At 46.4% G+C, this 14,928-nt stretch overlaps 1 protein-coding gene across 1 annotated transcript in view; it reads right to left on the bottom strand.

Annotated features, from left to right (window-relative positions):
• Positions 1 to 1,349: 1,349 nt before the first annotated feature.
• The window catches only part of LOC149435584 (apoptosis inhibitor 5-B), a gene marked incomplete at both ends in the record, with an annotated part of 34,140 nt that continues 20,561 nt past the window's right edge, over positions 1,350 to 14,928 (bottom strand). The window contains 5 exons of the mRNA XM_089662514.1: positions 1,350 to 1,553; positions 3,258 to 3,334; positions 8,120 to 8,176; positions 9,517 to 9,610; positions 11,285 to 11,466. Of these exons, the coding sequence (XP_089518640.1) occupies positions 1,350 to 1,553; positions 3,258 to 3,334; positions 8,120 to 8,176; positions 9,517 to 9,610; positions 11,285 to 11,466 (614 nt within the window). The remainder of the gene's footprint in view (positions 1,554 to 3,257; positions 3,335 to 8,119; positions 8,177 to 9,516; positions 9,611 to 11,284; positions 11,467 to 14,928) is intronic.

Here is a 14,928-nt window from a genome sequence, read left to right as displayed (position 1 = left end):
CATATGGGTACAGTGTTGCATGACCGCGCAATTGTCATTTAAAGTGTGACAGCGCTGAAAGCTGAAAATTGCCCTGGACAGGAAGGGGGTAAAAAGTGTCCGGTCTGGAAGGGGGGGGGGGGGGGGGGAAGTGTCCGGTCTGGAAGGGGGGGGGGGGGGGGGAAAGTGTCCGGACTGGAAGGGGGGGGGGGGGGGGGAAAGTGTCCGGACCGGAAGGGGGGGGGGGGGGGGGGGGGGGAAAGTGTCCGGACCGCAAGGGGGAGGGGGAAAGTGTCCGGACCGCAAGGGGGGAGGGGAAAGTGTCCGGACCGCAAGGGGGAGGGGGAAAGTGTCCGGACCGCAAGGGGGAGGGGAAAGTGTCCGGACCGCAAGGGGGGAGGGGAAAGTGTCCGGACCGCAAGGGGGAGGGGAAAGTGTCCGGACCGCAAGGGGGAGGGAAAGTGTCCGGACCGCAAGGGGGAGGGGAAAGTGTCCGGACCGCAAGGGGGAGGGGAAAGTGTCCGGACCGCAAGGGGGAGGGGAAAGTGTCCGGACCGCAAGGGGGAGGGGAAAGTGTCCGGACCGCAAGGGGGAGGGGAAAGTGTCCGGACCGCAAGGGGGAGGGGAAAGTGTCCGGACCGCAAGGGGGAGGGGAAAGTGTCCGGACCGCAAGGGGGAGGGGAAAGTGTCCGGACCGCAAGGGGGAGGGGAAAGTGTCCGGACCGCAAGGGGGAGGGAAAGTGTCCGGACCGCAAGGGGGGAGGGGAAAGTGTCCGGACCGCAAGGGGGAGGGGAAAGTGTCCGGACCGCAAGGGGGAGGGGAAAGTGTCCGGACCGCAAGGGGGAGGGGAAAGTGTCCGGACCGCAAGGGGGAGGGGGAAAGTGTCCGGACCGCAAGGGGGAGGGGAAAGTGTCCGGACCGCAAGGGGGAGGGGAAAGTGTCCGGACCCGCAAGGGGGAGGGGAAAGTGTCCGGACCGCAAGGGGGAGGGGAAAGTGTCCGGACCGCAAGGGGGAGGGGAAAGTGTCCGGACCGCAAGGGGGAGGGGAAAGTGTCCGGACCGCAAGGGGGAGGGGAAAGTGTCCGGACCGCAAGGGGGAGGGGAAAGTGTCCGGACCGCAAGGGGGAGGGGAAAGTGTCCGGACCGCAAGGGGGAGGGGAAAGTGTCCGGACCGCAAGGGGGAGGGGGAAAGTGTCCGGACCGCAAGGGGGAGGGGAAAGTGTCCGGACCGCAAGGGGGAGGGGAAAGTGTCCGGACCGCAAGGGGAGGGGAAAAGTGTCCGGACCGCAAGGGGGAGGGGAAAGTGTCCGGACCGCAAGGGGGAGGGGAAAGTGTCCGGACCGCAAGGGGGAGGGGAAAGTGTCCGGACTGGAAGGGGGGGGGGGGGGAAATTGTCCGGACTGCTAACCATGGATCTCCCCTGGACTCACCATAAGAGAAGTTCCCGAGACTCGCGCTGTATTTCCCGCTGGGTGGGTTGTAGATCTGTCTGGAGTCTCTTTTTGGTCCTATAATAGGCTTTTTCGGCGGTGAGGCGGAAGATGTAGTGCTGTCTTCTCCGGTTCTCTTTTGTCTGGAAATACAAAGAACTCCACAAATCACACAACACGCAGGGCAGGAATCCTCAATACTGGGCAAGCTGCAGCCACAGATCTGATGTCAGCTGGACGGCACTTTGGCTGTTATGCAATTAAAACCAACAGATTTCCCTCCTTCCCCAGCCAACTAGAACATTTGCTTTTCCACATGTGCACATTGGGGGAGATTTACAAAACCTGGAGCACTCAGAATCTGGAGCAGCTGTGCATGGCAGCCAATCAGCTTCTAGCTTCAGCTTGTTCACTGAAGCTTTGACAATGAAACCTGGAAGCTGATTGGTTTCTATGCAGAGCTGCACCAGGTGCACCATGCAGTGTCAGCAAATACCCCCATTATGTGTAGATGTTCTATGCCAGGCCTTGGAAGCTGTAATTATTATTATACAGTATTTATAAAGCGCCAATAGTTCGCTCAGCGCTGTACATTACAAAGGGGGACAGAACATGTGACAGAACAATACCAATACAATGCAAAACATGAGGGGATCGAGGGCCCTGCTCCTTGGAGCTTACAATCTAGGAGGGGGGGGATGGTGGCACAGGAGGAGATAGCTGTGGGGGATGGAGTGGTAGGAAGAGTGGAGGAGGTCGGCAAGTTAGCAGGGGGTGGGGTTGGCTTCCCTGAAGAGATGGGTTTTCAGGGTGCGCCTAAAGGAGAGGAGAGTAGGTGATAATCTGATGGGTTGGAGCAGGGAGTTCCAGAGGATGGGTGACACCCTGGAGAAGTCCTGGAGGCGGGCATGGGAGGAGGAGACCAGGGAACTAGAGAGAAGGAGGTCTTGTGAGGAGCGGAGTGTGTGTGTTGGGCGGTACTTGGATATTAGGTCAGTGATGTAGTTCGGGGGCAGTATGGTGGACGGCTTTGTACATCAGTGTTAGGATTTTGAATTTGCTCCGTTGGGCAATCGGAAGCCAGTGGAGGGATTGGCAGAGGGGGGATTGCACGGAAGATGGTAGGCAAATCTTTGCTGGCGCTCTCATACATCTGCAAGTGTTGGAAGGAGACTTTCCTTTGTGCATACAATAGTATTGATCAGGGGCGGACTGACAACTCATGGGGCCCCCGGGCAATAGGGGATCATGGGGCCCCTGTGTCCTCGCCCACACTCAGAGCACACCCAAAAAAGCCTATAAAAAGGTACCAGGGGCATATCATGGGGCCCCCTACTGACCCCGAGCCCTCGAATGCTCGAATGGTCAGTCCGCCCCAGGTATTGATAACAAGTCAGTTTAACCACTTGCTAACTGTGCTATTGCCGAATGACAGCTACAGCGCAGTTCTGGGAGGGTGTCATTATGACGTCCTCCCAGAACACTCCCTCCCGGGGGCCCGCACCCGGCGATCTCCATGATCACTGTGTCCTAGCAGTGCCACCCACCAGTGCCCATCAGTGTGGCCCATCAGTGTGGCCCATCAGTGCCGCCCATCAGTGCCGCCCATCAGTGCCGCCCATCAGTGCCGCCCATCAGTGCCGCCCATCAGTGCAGCTTCATCAACACACATCAGTGAAGTACCAGTGTTGCATGACAGTGCAATTGTCATTCAAAGTGCGACAGTACTGAAAGCTGAACATCGGCCTGGGCACGAAGGGGGTATAAATGCTTGGTAGGCAAGGGGTTAATTCGCTCTCCGGCTTTTGTCGCTCTCTGCACCTCACTTTCAGACAGGTCAGACTCACCCAATATCCGTTTTCTGTACTGGCTTCCAGGACAAGGTCACTGTGCTTTTGTAGGATGGAGGATTATGGAACAAATCCTGAAATAAAACAAAACACATTTGTGTAACAAGCTAAACCATCAACCTAGGAGGCCAGATAATTAATAGTACCAATTAGTAGTATTCCGTAAAAGTAACAGTACCTCGCCCCTCCTAATCAAAGTCATACAAAGGAAAAAGAAAATATATAAAAGCATGGTCCAACTGGATATATATATACACACACACACACATATATATATATCATACACACACACACACACATACATATATATATATATCATACACACACACATACATATATATATATATCATACACACACACATACATATATAACATACATACACACGCACATACATACATATATATATATATATATATATATATATCATACATGCGTATGATATATATCAACATGGGTTTATTGGTGTATGTATTCATTTGTGTTGTGTTGGGCATGGTGTGTGACACTTGGCACTGTGTGCATTGTTTGTGTCCCCATGCAGGGGATTCACATTTTGCACTGGTGTGTTTGGGACTATTGGATCCCTCGGTTGTGGATTGGGGGGGATTGAGTTTGTGTTCACTATGTGATATATTTATAATTTTTCACTATTGTTCGTCGCTGTTTTGTTTTGATCGTGTCACATTGTATTATCACTTTGATTTGTTTGATTATTATATCATGTATTGTTGGCGCTGCACTGTGTTTTATATAATTTGTCATTTTTACTTATTGGGGCTAAGTTTTAGTGTTAGCAGCTTAGGGTTAGGACTCCATTTAAAGCACAGGAGGATCCATCTATTATTAAGTTGTGAACAGGATACAGAAAATAAATGATTTGTGCCCTGTTTATACCAGATTTGTGAAGATAATTGTAACTCTGTAGGTACGGCGTGAACAAACCCTGAAGCTGGCCATACATCGATCCAAGTTCAGCAGGGACCAGATAAATTTTGATTGTGTGGCTGTCCCCAGTAGGAGAGATTCCTTCCTCTATTTCGTTTGTGTGTGGTCAGCTTTTCTCTGCTAAAATGCTATGTAGAGTCATTTTTATAAATTCCAATGAACTATACCCTTGAAGAAAAAAAAATGCTTGCAGGTAGGAAAACCACTTTTGCCATTTTTTTCCCCAACATCCACAAAATTGTTTAGATTAAAAAAAAGAAACTATAATTGCTTTGCAAAATGGTGTATTTGAAAAGAACACAAAACAGCCATAATATTTCTTTGCAGCAAGATTTACTATGAAATTAGTTTTGGTCTTAATGGAAAATATAGTAAAAGATAAATATAGTAAAGTTAAAGATAGATTCACTATAGCAACAATACTGCTGTATTAGGTAATGCAACCTGATGGGTGGGGGGGTTTGTAGCAGAACTAGTTTGTAGAACCGTAAAGCAGAAAGGAAAGCCAGGTTACACCATAAGCAATTATTGTTGACCTTTGTGCTTCTTTTTCAATACAAAACTGTACGTAAAAACTAGGTTTCTTGAATATTGTGGGGCACAAGAATTCAGATGCTCGCAGGTTATACTACTGCCTACATGAGGATTGGACACTGGCAAGCAAATAACCCCTCCTCTACCCAACATGCCTCAGTTTTTTGCTAGTTACTTGGAGGATAGATGTCTCCTCTTCAGCTCTACTAAGAAAAGTCTTCTCCCGCCCCCCCCCTTTTTTTTTTTTTCCCCTTCTGTGGATTTTTCTTTCATTAACCTTAAAATTGTTGTAAAGGTCGAATGTTTGTTGGTGTGTGTGTGTGTGTGTGTGTGTGTGTGTGTTTTTTTTTTTTTTCCCACCCTTTTGTATTCTATGCGTGATGGGTAAAGGGCCTTCTGTGCACTACTCCCCCCACAGCCCCTCTAATACTCATCTGAGCCTCCTCTCGATCCAGCTATGTGCATGGGAGCTGTCTGACCATTGCACAGAGCAATGAAGTATAACATAGTTTTGTTTTTTGTAACGAGTAACCTTTTATTATCACTTTAATCAAGATTTCCCACCCACTACATTGTTGTTTGAACTTGTAGCGGCTATGTGGGTCGCACTTTCCAAAGCCTGATATTGTAAGCTCCACAAGCAGGGCCCTCCTATTCCTTCTGTACTGAAATGTATTGTAATTGTACTGTCTCCCTTATATTGTAAAGTGCTGCGCAAACTGTTGGCGCTATATAAATCCTGTATAATAATAATAATAATAATACATGCACACGCACATACATATATATATATATCATACACACGCACATACATATATAACATACATACACACGCACATACATATATATATATATATCATACATGCACACGAACATACATATATATATCATACATACACACGCACACACATATATCATATACACACACACACACACACACATATATATATATATATATCATACACACACACACATACATATATAACATACATACACACGCACATACATATATAACATACATACACACGCACATACATACACACGCACATACATATATAACATACATACACACGCACATACATATATAACATACATACACACGCACATACATATATAACATACATACACACGCACATACATATATAACATACATACACACGCACATACATATATAACATACATACACACGCACATACATATATAACATACATACACACGCACATACATATATAACATACATACACACGCACATACATATATAGATATATATATATATATCATACATACACACGCACATACATATATATATCTATCATACATACACATATCATACATACACACGCACATACATATATCATATACACACACACATATACAGTCAGGTCCATAAATATTGGGACATCGACACAATTCTAACATTTTTGGCTCTATACACCACCACAATGGATTTGAAATGAAACGAACAAGATGTGCTTTAACTGCAGACTGTCAGCTTTAATTTGAGGGTATTTACATACAAATCAGGTGAACAGTGTAGGTATTACAACAGTTTGCATATATGCCTCCCACTTGTTAAGGGACCAAAAGTAATGGGACAATTGGCTTCTCAGCTGTTCCATGGCCAGGTGTGTGTTATTCCCTCATTATCCCAATTACAATGAGCAGATAAAAGGTCCAGAGTTCATTTCAAGTGTGCTATTTGCATTTGGAATCTGTTGCTGTCAACTCTCAAGATGAGATCCAAAGAGCTGTCACTATCAGTGAAGCCATCATTAGGCTGAAAAAACAAAACAAACCCATCAGAGAGATAGCAAAAACATTAGGCGAGGCCAAAACAACTGTTTGGAACATCCTTAAAAAGAAGGAACGCACCGGTGAGCTCAGCAACACCAAAAGACCCGGAAGACCCCGGAAAACAACTGTGGTGGATGACTAAAGAATTCTTTCCCTGGTGAAGAAAACACCCTTCACAACAGTTGGCCAGATCAAGAACACTCTCCAGGAGGTAGGTGTATGTGTGTCAAAGTCACCAATCAAGAGAAGACTTCACCAGAGTGAATACAGAGGGTTCACCACAAGATGGAAACCATTGGTGAGCCTCAAACACAGGAAGGCCAGATTAGAGTTTGCCAAACGACATGTAAAAAAGCCTTCACAGTTCTGGAACAACATCCTATGGACAGATGAGACCGAGATCAACTTGTACCAGAGTGATGGGAAGAGAAGAGTATGGAGAAGGAACTGCTCATGATCCTAAGCATACCACCTCATCAGTGAAGCATGGTGGTGGTAGTGTCATGGCATGGGCATGTATGGCTGCCAATGGAACTGGTTCTCTTGTATTTATTGATGATGTGACTGCTGACAGAAGCAGCCGGATGAATTCTGAAGTGTTTCGGGAATATTATCTGCTCATATTCAGCCAAATGCTTCACAACTCATTGGACGCTTCACAGTGCAGATGGACAATGACCCAAAGCAGACTGCAAAAGCAACCAAAGAGTTTTTTAAGGGAAAGAAGTGGAATGTTCTGCAATGGCCAAGTCCATCACCTGACCTGAATCCGATTGAGCATTTCACTTGCTGAAGACAAAACTGAAGGGAAAATGCCCCAAGAACAAGCAGGAACTGAAGACAGTGGCAGTAGAGGCCTGGCAGAGCATCACCAGGGATGAAACCCAGCGTCTGGTGATGTCTATGCGTTCCAGACTTCAGGCTGTCATTGACTGCAAAGGATTTGCAACCAAGTATTGAAAAGTGAAAGTTTGATTTATGATTATTCCGTCCCATTACTTTTGGTCCCTTAACAAGTGGGAGGCACATATGCAAACTGTTGTAATTCCTACACCGTTCACCTGATTTGGATGTAAATACCCTCAAATTAAAGCTGACAGTCTGCAGTTAAAGCAAAATTTGTTCGTTTCATTTCAAATCCATTGTGGTGGTGTATAGAGCCAAACATGTTAGAATTGTGTCGATGTCCCAATATTTATGGACCTGACTGTATATATCATACATACACACACACACATATATATATATCATACATACACACACATATCATATACACACACACACATATATATATATATACACATACACAGCCTGCCTAGAGCACATTTTATAGGAAAGAACATATCCATCACCCCCTTTAGATGTGCATGCTCCTCCCTGATGGTCATTGGGTGCTTCACACAAGGAAGAACTACAGTTCCGCTGATACAAAGTGTGAGCAGGCAGAAGAGGCATGCAATGTCTCACTGGCCGGAGACGCACACATTGAACTGCATGCACACAGTGAAGGGCGAAGGTTGTATTTGCACAGACGTATGTTTTATAATAACATCGTATCCCCAGCACCACATGTACAGCCACTTACCTTGATTAAAACATTTATATTGCTGGTTATTTTCAAGGCTACCACTTTGATTTTGTTCTGTAGAAAAAAAAAAATTCTTCTATTACTTTGTGTTAGTGATGACTGCAGTACTGCTACCGGCAAAACAAATGAACAATCTAAAGTGACGCAAGTACTGTTTTTTTTTAAACAGCTGAGCATTAACCACCTCCCGTCCGGCCATTGTATGTAAACGGCCGGACGGTGGCAGTGCAGGGGCGGGTGGACGTTTATAAAGAGCCTCCCTGCCCCCTGCTTGTGTGCTCTCCCCAGGAGCACGCAGCACCGTGATCCGGTGCCCGCTGTAACCTCCGGACACAGTGGAACACCGATCGTCAGACGGGACCTCTGTGCGAGGTCCAAATCATGTGATCACTGATTGGCCAATCAGTGATCACATGCAAAGTAGTAAGCAAGATGTCACTTCTGATATCATTGCTTACTACGTGTGAAATCTGTGAATGATTACAGAGGTCACATGGTACAGGGCTATTCACAGCAGCCTTGTATCGTGACAAGCTGTGACCAATCACAGCTCACACAGTAGTTCTCAATGGCTGCAAGAATGCAGAAAGAGAGGAGGAGAAATTATTGCTTTTACAGCCTTTATGGGTGTAAAAGCAATCAGTGTAAGAAAAAAAAAAAAAAAAAAAATCTTCATCACCCCCCACAAGTAGTACAGTGTCACCATGGTGACACTGCACTGCTAGGGTGACAGTATGTAAAAAAAATCCATAAATAATATAAAAAAAAATTAAAAAAAAAGAAAAAAATGTTTAAAAATTATAATTTTTGGTTATAAACTAATTCGGGTTTTTTTTTTTTTACTAAAAAGATAACGGAATACATTTTGGCCAAGATTTATGATGAAATATTATTTATTTGCAAAATTGTGTAAGAAACACTTTTTTTTCAAAATTTTTGGACTTTTTAATTTAAATAGCAAAATAAATAGAAATCCCAGCAGTGAATAAATACCAAAATAAAGCTTTATCTGTCTCAAAAAAATGCTAAAAAAAATTCATATGGGTACAGTGTTGCATGACCGCGCAATTTTCATTCAAGGTGTGATAGCACTGAAAGCTGAAAATTGGCCTGGGCAGGAAGAAGGGGAAAGTGTCCGGACTGGAAGTGGTTAAGAAACCCTGTTTTAGCGGTGCTGCATCATTATGTGTATCATATACTGTTTGTGGGTTGATTTTTATATGTGACAGAAATGTCAGACTGGACCGGACTGAAGCGGGTTAATCCAGTGTTTACTGAGGAAATGAAAATTTATTCCTAAAAAAGCAAACGGGTGCTAAATATCAAGGTATCTACAATGGACAGCCAAACATCTGTATGTCCTACAATTATTTAAAAAAAAATGCAATATTCACCTCATCCGTTTTTAAGGCATCCCCAGATTTTCCCTGCAAGGCCAGGCGAAGCTGTCTGATGTACACCTGTAATCCTCGGGCAAAGTACTGCAACCTACAGAACACACAGAGAAGCAAACATTCAGTGATACACCATTAAACAGCTAGTTACTGTAACGCGGAGTTCCACCCAAAAGGGGAAGTTCCGCTTTAAGCCTTTGTCCCCCGCTCCCCATTAAGGATCGGGTGAGTACCTGAATTTGACAGGTACCCGCTCCCACTGCGGTCACCGATCGGAAGCGGAAGTTGTCCCCCCCGCTCTCCCTGTAGTCTTTTGTGACATGTGACAGGTCCCAGAAGACTACAGGACCATTCACAAAGCGCAGCGCTTCTCGCGCATGCGCAGTGGGCACCCGGCTGTGAAACCAAAATCTGTCACAGCCGGTGGCCCACACTGAAGATGCCGGCGCCGGGGAGAGAAGATGCTGGTGAACCAGCGATGGTGAGGACACCGCTGGACCAAGGGACAGGTAAGTGTCTGTATTTTAAAAGTCAGCAGCTACAGTTTTTGTAGCTGCTGACATTTTTTTTCTTTCAGCTGCAACTCCGCTTAAAAAAGTACAACTAAAGGCAATTTTTGTTTTTTTTAAGTTTTGGATAGAGTAGAGATGGATTAGATCCCCCGTCAGTTTTTATTGCTGTCTGTGTCCTCAGTAGGGAGATTTACCCTCTCTACTTGTTCTGTTTACTCTCATTGAAAGTGATTGTGAAAATCCCAAATTTTGGGTTGTCCCCAGGAAAGTAATAGAGGGGAAATCTTACAATAGGGACACTAGTTCTGCTGACCTGGGGGTCCCCAAGAAATTCCATTAATTTGTAGGGATTTCCTTTCACTTCCTGTTTGGCTATAGGACAGGAAGTAAAGGGAAATCTCCGCAATTGGACACATGGTGAAAAAAAAAAAAAAAAAAATCTGACAGGAGTTATAACCTTCCCTGACTCTATCCAAAATGAAAAAATAAAAAAAAAGTTTTGCCTATCGTTCTACTTTAAAATAAAACAGAGTTCATATGTATAAGTACTACTGTGCGCTGGTCTCCAACACCCTCCATGATATTTATCAGATCAATGATTAAGGATGGGATGACTAGGTGAATGGTACTGCTGCTCTTAAAGCGGAGCTCCACCCAAAAGGGGAAGTTCCACTTTAATGCCTGGTCTCCCGCTCCCCATTAAGGATTGGAACCTTTGGGGAGGGGTACCCACTCCCACTGCAATCAACTAGGTGATCGGAAGTGGAAGTTGTCCTCCCCCCTCCCTCCCCGTAGTCTAATGGAACACGTGACAGGTCCCAGAAGACTACGGGGCCATTCACAAAGTGTAGCACTTCTCGCGCATGCGCAGTGGGCACCCAGCTGGAAGCCAAAAGGGAAGTTCTGCTTTAAGCCTTTGTCCCCCGGTCCCCATTAAGGATCTGGTGAATACCTGAATTTGACAGGTACCCGCTCCCACTGCGATCGCCGATCAGAAGCGGAAGTTGTCTAATCAGTGATCACATGATCAGGACCTCGCACAGAGGTCCCGTACGACGATCAGGTGTTCCACTGTGTCTGGAGGACACAGCGGGCAAAGGATCGCGGCCTGCACCCGACCCTGCACTGCCACCGTCTGGCCGTTTATATACAATGGCCGGACGGGAGGTGGTTAAAAAAAAAAAAAAAGTTCCTCCTTTTAAAACACAGTGCTAGTACTTTTTTTTATGGTTATATTTGGCAGTTATAATATTCACCTTATTTTGAAGTCTTTAAGCTTCTCAGCATTCACTTTCCCGGTTAGAAAATCTGGATTCTTGCGCCCAAGTTGGTGGAAACTGAATAGTAAACATTCGACGTAGCTGAACTGAAGTTTTGGCTCCTCGTTAGACGAATTCTCCCCGTTTTCTACTTCCTCCGGAGGAAGCGGCATGTATTCCTAACAATGCAGAGGGGAATAATAAGAAATAGGCAGCGCTTGTAATCTGATGGGTGATACGGTTTCTCCATAAATACACCTGAAATCCTCAAAACCGAAACATGGCATCACAGCTGACAGAAGATTTACACTCACTGGCCACTTGATTAAGTACTCCTGTTCAACTGCTTAGTAACACAAATTGCTAATCAGCCAATCACATGGCAGCAACTCAACTTTGTCTGCGTGGAAGTAAATGCTACATGAATCATCTGCCCTTACTCAAGATGGCCACAGCCAGAAATGCTAGGGGGGCAATGTTCAATGTGATTTCTTAGATTAGGTATGCCGGACACTGGACCAGTCAAAGGGGAGGGGCCACAACCGACCACACCATCACAGCAAACAGCAAGAATGCAGCAGGATCGCCATGGTAGGCAGTGTGTGTCCAGGGCCCGGCATACCTCCCCTACCTTGAATGTGATATCCTCATTAGACCCAGCAGATGATATACGCGTGACAAATGCTGTACTGTTTCCGCGGTTTCCCTGATGAAGCCGTTGTGGACTGTGAAACACGCTGGTACAGACCAACGCATGTACTCTACTTATACATTTCTATTTCAATGGTCTTTATTAAATTTTTTAAACAGTATAAACAGAGGCAATAAAACACGCCCACGCAGGGGCTATCAATTGCACAGATAAACAAAATGCAAAATAAAAAAAAAGGAAAAACAATGCTCTAATGCCAACAGGGCAAAAGGTACGCCCACGCAGGGGCTATCAATGGCACATAAGGTACAAAACAGTAATGTAACTGATTATAACAACTAAATGCAGCTGTCCAGTCACACCAAAAACAGAGAAAGAGAGAAAAAAGAAAAGAGAGAAAGAAAAAAAGAAAAAAAAAAAAAAGGGGGGTGGGGGGAGGGGCAAAGAGCAGGGATTCAAGAGCGCCAACACCGAACGCCATTACATCCCCAGACTAGCCGGGGGGAGTGAGGGAAGGGCATATTGCAACCACGGCTCCCATATTTTCAAAAATTTACGTTGGGAGTCGTTGCGGATACTCGACATCTGTTCGTTGAGCATCATAGTGGTCATACGATCCCGCACCCCCTGAAGAGGGACAAACGGACTCTTCCAGGCCTGAGCAATTGTCCTAGTGGCGGATAAAAACAGATAGGAAGCCAACTTCTGCTGGTGAGCTAAGAGGCCCGGTATGGGGCAATGAAGCAAGGCATACCGAGCATCCTGGCGTATGGAGAGATGGAACAAGGTGAAAAGGAGGCCAAATACACGAGACCAAAAACGAAACAGTCGCGGGCATGACCACCAGATATGTAATACATCACCACGATGACCACAACCCCGAAAACATTGATCACTACAGGCAGGGTTAGCCCGGGCCAGCCGAGCCGGAACCCAGTACCAACGAAACAATACCTTATAGGCTGCCTCCAGTGTGGTCGTATTAAATGAGCATTTAGCTATGAGTGACCAGGCCTTATTCCAGTCCTCCGGATCCACAGCCGCTCCCAGGTCGCGCTCCCACTGAACAACATATGAAAGAGAAGTATGCGACGAGCGTCTGTTCAGAGCTGCATAAAGAAGGGATATAAGGCCCGGAGCGCCCGGACGCAGTTGGCAGAGCTGTTCAAAGGCAGATTTCTGGTACGGGAACACAGAAGTACCCCGCAGCGAGAGCAGCCAGTGTCGCAATTGAAGATATCGAAAAAATTCCGCCGGGGGGATATTCCGGGACTCCCGAAGAGAGTCCCAGGTGGGAAAGGACCGAAAAATCAAAAAGTGTCGCACCTGCGAAAAACCATTAGTCACCCACCAAGAAAACGCCCCTGGGTGATCCAAACCCGGCGGGAAAAGAGGGTTGTTAATAATTGGGAGCAAAGACAGAAAAGGTGACATCAGACCACCAGAGTAGCGTACCGAGTCCCAAACTTGTAGGCCATGAAGTAACATCGGACTCAGTGCCATAGGGCGCAGGGCAGGGGGAAGCCATAGAAGCGTCGACAGTGCGATAGGGGCACAATTAGGTAGTTCCAACAGGACCCAGAGGGGGACGTCGGAAGAGGCGTGCAACATAGACAGCGGGGCAATCTGGCTCGCTTGATAATACTTAGTCACATTAGGCACCCCAAGACCACCCTGAAGTCTATGGGCAAAAAGCGTACTTTTGGATACTCTGGGGTGCTTATCGGCCCAGATAAAACGCATTAACTTCGCCTGAAGCAACCGAAGAAAATGAGGGGGAACCCGCACCGGGAGTGTGCGAAAATAATACAACAATTTCGGCAAGATGGTCATTTTCACCGAATTAACCCGTCCTATCCAAGACAGGTGCGGAAATTGCCAAGAATGCATAAGAGAGGATAGAGAGCTAAGCAATGGATAGTAATTCGCAGCAAACAAGGAGTCATAAGTGGGGGTCAAGCGAATGCCTAAGTATTCAAGAGAAGAGGAAGCCCATTTGTAAGGGAAGTGGGATTGTAGGCGCGAAACCAAATCTGAAGCCAAAGTAATATTGAGGGCGACAGTCTTATCCAAGTTGATACGGAGACCCGAAATCAAGGAGAAGCGCTCAAGAACCTGTTGCAAATTAGGAAGCGTCGTCAGGGGGTTAGTAAGAGTCAGGAGGGCATCATCCGCAAAAAGGTTCAGTTTGAATTCCTGTCCTGCGTAAGGAACCCCCGATACATTGCAATCGGTCCGAAGCGCCAAAGCCAACGGCTCAAGCGCCAGGACAAAGAGCGCTGGGGACAGGGGGCAACCCTGTCTCGTCCCTCGCCCAATAGGAAAGGGATCTGAAAAATACCCAGCGTATTTGACGGAGGCCGAAGGAGAAGAATACAAGGCCTGAATTCAAGAAAGAATAGAATCCCCAAAACCCCAACGAGACAGCACAAACCGCAGATATTCCCAGGATAGAGAATCAAAGGCTTTATATATGTCTAAGGACAGTAAGAATCCCGGGATTTTCCGCTGTTGCAGAAAATGTATAAGATGGACCACCTTACGAACGTTATCACCCGCCTGCCTCCCGGGGACGAACCCTACCTGGTTCCTGTGGACCAGGCTACGCAAATATTTATTAATGCGGAAACTAAGGATCTTGCCCAATATCTTCAGGTCTTCATTAAGAAGAGAAATAGGCCGGAAGGCTTGCGGTTCCTGTACATCATTGGTCGTCTTAGGAATCATGGCGATATGCGCTCTAAGCGCATCTGGGGAGGGCGAGGAGCCCTGTCGTAACGCATTAAAATACTCAGCCAAAAAGGGCGCCAACAAGGCTGAGAATTTCTTATAATAAAGACCGGAAAAGCCGTCGGGACCTGGGGCCGCGGTGGACTGTAAAGATTTGATAGCTTGGAGCACTTCTGGTACAGTGACTCCGGCGTTGAGTGCCACCTGTGCTGCCTCGGATAACCCAGGAAGTCGGAGATCTTGAAAGAATGCCTCTGCT

Source organism: Staurois parvus, unplaced genomic scaffold, assembly GCF_062004578.1.
Source record: "Staurois parvus isolate SC_StPar_1 unplaced genomic scaffold, SC_StPar_1.0 ptg001485l, whole genome shotgun sequence".
NCBI classification, from domain to species: Eukaryota; Metazoa; Chordata; class Amphibia; order Anura; family Ranidae; genus Staurois; species Staurois parvus.
Note: the sequence above shows the minus strand (reverse complement) of the source record. Positions and strands in the feature narration are given on the sequence as shown.